This window comes from Procambarus clarkii, chromosome 52 (assembly GCF_040958095.1).
Source record: "Procambarus clarkii isolate CNS0578487 chromosome 52, FALCON_Pclarkii_2.0, whole genome shotgun sequence".
NCBI classification, from domain to species: domain Eukaryota; kingdom Metazoa; phylum Arthropoda; class Malacostraca; order Decapoda; family Cambaridae; genus Procambarus; species Procambarus clarkii.
Window position 1 is genome coordinate 14,326,322 of NC_091201.1, and position 4,158 is coordinate 14,330,479.

At 50.4% G+C, this 4,158-nt stretch overlaps 1 protein-coding gene across 1 annotated transcript; it reads left to right on the forward strand.

Annotated features, from left to right (window-relative positions):
- The first annotated feature begins 1,057 nt into the window (after positions 1-1,057).
- Positions 1,058-3,276, forward strand: LOC138352129 (trichohyalin-like). Its single transcript, XM_069304389.1, has 2 exons — positions 1,058-1,100; positions 1,946-3,276. The coding sequence occupies exons 1-2, from the start codon at positions 1,058-1,060 to the stop codon at positions 3,274-3,276; spliced, it is 1,374 nt and encodes a 457-aa protein (XP_069160490.1).
- Positions 3,277-4,158: the final 882 nt, after the last annotated feature.

The window sequence follows — 4,158 nt, forward strand, 5'->3', positions numbered from 1 at the left end:
CAGCATCCATATGTAGATATAATGGTTAGTTTTAAGAGTTTTCATTCGCATATAGTCCTGGGGACCATTCAGGCTTTTTCGCATATAATGGTTAGTTTATGTGAACATTACTGTTAGTAAGTTTTAGTGACTACTGTAGTTAGTATATAATAATACTGATTTATTATAATACAATAGTATTGTATTAGTGTTGGAAATTTCCAACACTGGGAGGCTGATGGAGAGGATGCTGGGAGGCTGGAGGAGAGGATGCTGGGAGGCTGGTAGAGAGGATGCTGGGAGGCTGGTGGAGAAGAGGCTGGGAGGCTGGTAGAGAGGATGCTGGGAGACTGGTGGAGAGGATGCTGGGAGGCTGGTGGAGAGGATGCTGGGAGGGTGGTGGAGATTATGCTGGGAGGCTGGTGGCGAGGAGGGATGCCAGTAAGAAATGGTTGGTGGACATAGGGAGTATATGGGAAAGTCTGCACCTCAAAATTCACAAAAGGAAACTTAAGGGGAAGGGAACTATCTGGAGAAAGCGCCAAGCAATTACCGGTATAGCTCATGTAATGGATCAGGCGAATGATTTGGGACTTGGGGAGGGGGTGTGGGTTCAGGAACGTGAGTGTATCCTAAGGTTCGCAACGAAGCCAGACCTAGAACGTCGTGGATTGGGCTGCTTAATAAGACTCAAACAACTGTATGTGTAAACGTCGCTAGAAATGTGTAGAAAAAGTGTAAACATGACCGAGATATAGAATACTTAGGGAGCACTTAGAGAGAGGATAGAGATCAAAATGACTGGCACACGAGGCCTGACCCGAAGTTAAAGACACATGAGCCGTAGGGATGTGAATAACTGTTGCTTTTAGCAAATAGTAGAACCAAAAAGTGTGAACTCGGAGAGCATTATCTCGGGAGTGTTGGCACTCGACGCTCCGAGGCTGTAAAGCCGGGATGCAAGAGCTGAAGCTTGCCTGTTCTGGCGCAAATTTATCAGTATACACACTCAAACCTCCGCTCACTGCGTCTGACGCCATGATTCTCTTACCAGGTGCCGGCGTCGCTGCAGAAGGCCATGGTGGTGGAGGACGCGCCCGAGACCCGCCCGCTCCTGCCCGGTGAGTCATAACTTAACTTTCCTTTGACAACACAGTTTTATAAATTTAGAAGAAGGATAAAATTGCAGTATATTACGTCGAGCAAAAATATTCCCAGGAGGCTCGGGAACTGTTGAAGGTGTAATGTTTGGAGAAATATTGTGAGTGAGGTCTTCCACATGATGACTGTGAGGAGGAAACGAGGCCTCGAAGCATTCTGTTGAAGGATGAGTGAGAAATATCCTGTAATTATGAGGTAACTTGGAAGGTGAGTATGGCGTTCCCAGTCAGGTGAGGGGAAGGGAGTTATCAGGGGAAACCGTCAAGCCATTACGAAAATATAGCACTTCTAAGGGGTCAGGATAAGGATTTGGGATGGGACGGGGGAAAGGAATGGTGCCCAACCACATGGACGGTCAGGGATTGAACGTCGACATATATGAAACGAGACCGTCGCTCAGCAGTCCAGGGGCTAGATTCACGAAGAAGTTACGCAAACACTTACGAACCTGTACATCTTTTCTCAATCTTTGGCGGCTTTGTTTACAATTATTAAACAGATAATGAACTCCGAAGCACCAGGAGCCTGTTTATAACAATAACAACAGTTGATTGGCAAGTTTTGCCAAACCAAAGCCATTGTGATTGAGGAAAGATGTACACGTTCGTAAGTACTTGCGTAACTGCTTCGTGAATCTGGCCCCAGCCCAAGTGGTTGGACTTCCTGTCAGGGGAGCGACAGCTTCGTTCCCTGTCAGGTGAGAGACAACAACGTTCCCTGTCAGGCCAGCGACAGCAACGTTCCCTGTCAGGTGAGTGACAGCAACGTTCTCTGTCAGGCCAGCGATAGCAACGTTCCCTGTCAGGTGAACGACAGCAACGTTCCCTGTCAAGCGAGCGACAGCAACGTTCCCTGTCAGGCGAGCGACAGCAACGTTCCCTGTCAGGCCAGCGACAGCAACGTTCCCTGTCAGGCCAGCGACAGCAACGTTTCCTGTCAGGTGAACGACAGCAACGTTCCCTGTCAGGCCAGCGACAGCAACGTTCCCTGTCAGGTGAACGACAGCAACGTTCCCTGTCAAGCGAGCGACAGCAACGTTCCCAGTCAGGCGAGCGACAGCAACGTTCCCTGTCAGGCCAGCGACAGCAACGTTCCCTGTCAGGCCAGCGACAGCAACGTTCCCTGTCAGGCCAGCGACAGCAACGTTCCCTGTCAGGCGAGCGACAACAACGTTTCCTGTCAGGTGAGCGACAGCAACGTTCCCTGTCAGGCCAGCGACAGCAACGTTTCCTGTCAGGTGAACGACAGCAACGTTCCCTGTCAGGCCAGCGACAGCAACGTTCCCTGTCAGGTGAACGACAGCAACGTTCCCTGTCAAGCGAGCGACAGCAACGTTCCCAGTCAGGCGAGCGACATCAACGTTCCCTGTCAGGCCAGCGACAGCAACGTTCCCTGTCATGCCAGCGACAGCAACGTTCCCTGTCAGGCCAGCGACAGCAACGTTCCCTGTCAGGCGAGCGACAACAACGTTTCCTGTCAGGTGAGCGACAGCAACGTTCCCTGTCAGGTGAGCGACAGCATCGTTCCCTGTCAGGTGAACGACAGCATCGTTCCCTGTCAGGTGAACGACAACAACGTTCCCTGTCAGGCGAGCGACAGCAACGTTCCCTGTCAGGCGAGCGACAGCAACGTTCCCTGTCAGGTGAGCGACAACAACGTTCCCTGTCAGGCGAGCGACAGCAACGTTCCCTGTCAGGTGAGCGACAACAACGTTCCTTGTCAGGCGAGCGACAGCAACGTTCCCTGTCAGGTGAGCGACAACAACGTTCCCTGTCAGGTGAGCGACAGCAACGTTCCCTGTCAGGTGAGCGACAGCAACGTTCCCTGTCAGGTGAGCGACAACAACGTTCCCTGTCAGGTGAGCGACAGCAACGTTCCCTGTCAGGCGAGCGACAGCAACGTTCCCTGTCAGGCGAGCGACAGCATCGTTCCCTGTCAGGTGAACGACAACAACGTTCCCTGTCAGGCCACCGACAGCAACGTTTCCTGTCAGGCCACCGACAGCAACGTTTCCTGTCAGGTGAGCGACAACAACGTTCCCTGTCAGGTAAGCGACAACAACGTTCCCTGTCAGGTGAGCGACAACAACGTTCCCTGTCAGGCGAGCGACAGCAACGTTCTCTTTCCTTTCAGTAATTACATTACCAGGTAATCACCAGACGCCTGGAGACTGAGCCAATAAGCAGCGCATCTCTAAGTTTGATTCCAGGCAATAACGCCTTCAGAGGCTCGCTGCTCAAGCATGGCATTAAGGGGCTCTTGCTTCAATTTCCAATGTTCGTTTACAGTTGTTTACATTTGTTTACGGATGTTTACATTTGTTTATATTATCGTTGTTTAGAGGCTGGTGAGATAAGCGAAGGGAAGAGCAACAGATGCTGGCTAGACAGCGCCCTTCTCTGTACACATTTTCCTGTAATTGAATACCTGGAAGGGTTCTACCATCTTCCGGCTGTGTATTAATATGTGTTCCAATGATACATATACACGGTCATGTTCTCGGGTGTTTAGACAAAGTTACGCCTTCGTCTGTGTCATCTCCCCCCCCCCCCAACAACGGCAAGTAATTACACCAGTGAACTCTGTCTCTATAATGATTGGTTACATTAGTTGATTATCTCACTGGCGCCGCCGCTGGTTACGGTAACAGTGGAGCGACACAAAAACCAGTGAAAAAGTGACATATAACTATCAGTTTAACTAGTGATAAGAGCAGAGTGTAATGTCTTAGTAATACTGAACAGGATCATAGCGATCCTCTTTGTTTCACTTTGTGGCGGCCGCGTCGTTGTGGTTAAAACACCAACCTTCTTCTTCTTTTAAATAGTTGGTGCAGTTTACATGAAGGGTTTATCCTCTCGATGACTGCACCAGTACACATGTTGGGAGACGCCTCAGTGTTGACAATAACGAGGTTTCAAGCGGTTTCAAGCGTTGCAGTGTAGACAGAGGAGCTGTGACTAGACAGAGGCGTGTGTTAGGGGACTTGCAGCACTGTGGAGAGGGATGTTGTGTTTA

Excerpts from the sequence above, each read along its gene's own strand:
- LOC138352129 (XM_069304389.1), top strand. The coding sequence starts at position 1,058 with ATGGTGGTGGAGGACGCGCCCGAGACCCGCCCGCTCCTGCCCG. Across the intron at positions 1,101-1,945 it reads GACCCGCCCGCTCCTGCCCG|GTGAACGACAGCAACGTTCC; the intron begins GTGAGTCATAAC and ends GTTCCCTGTCAG.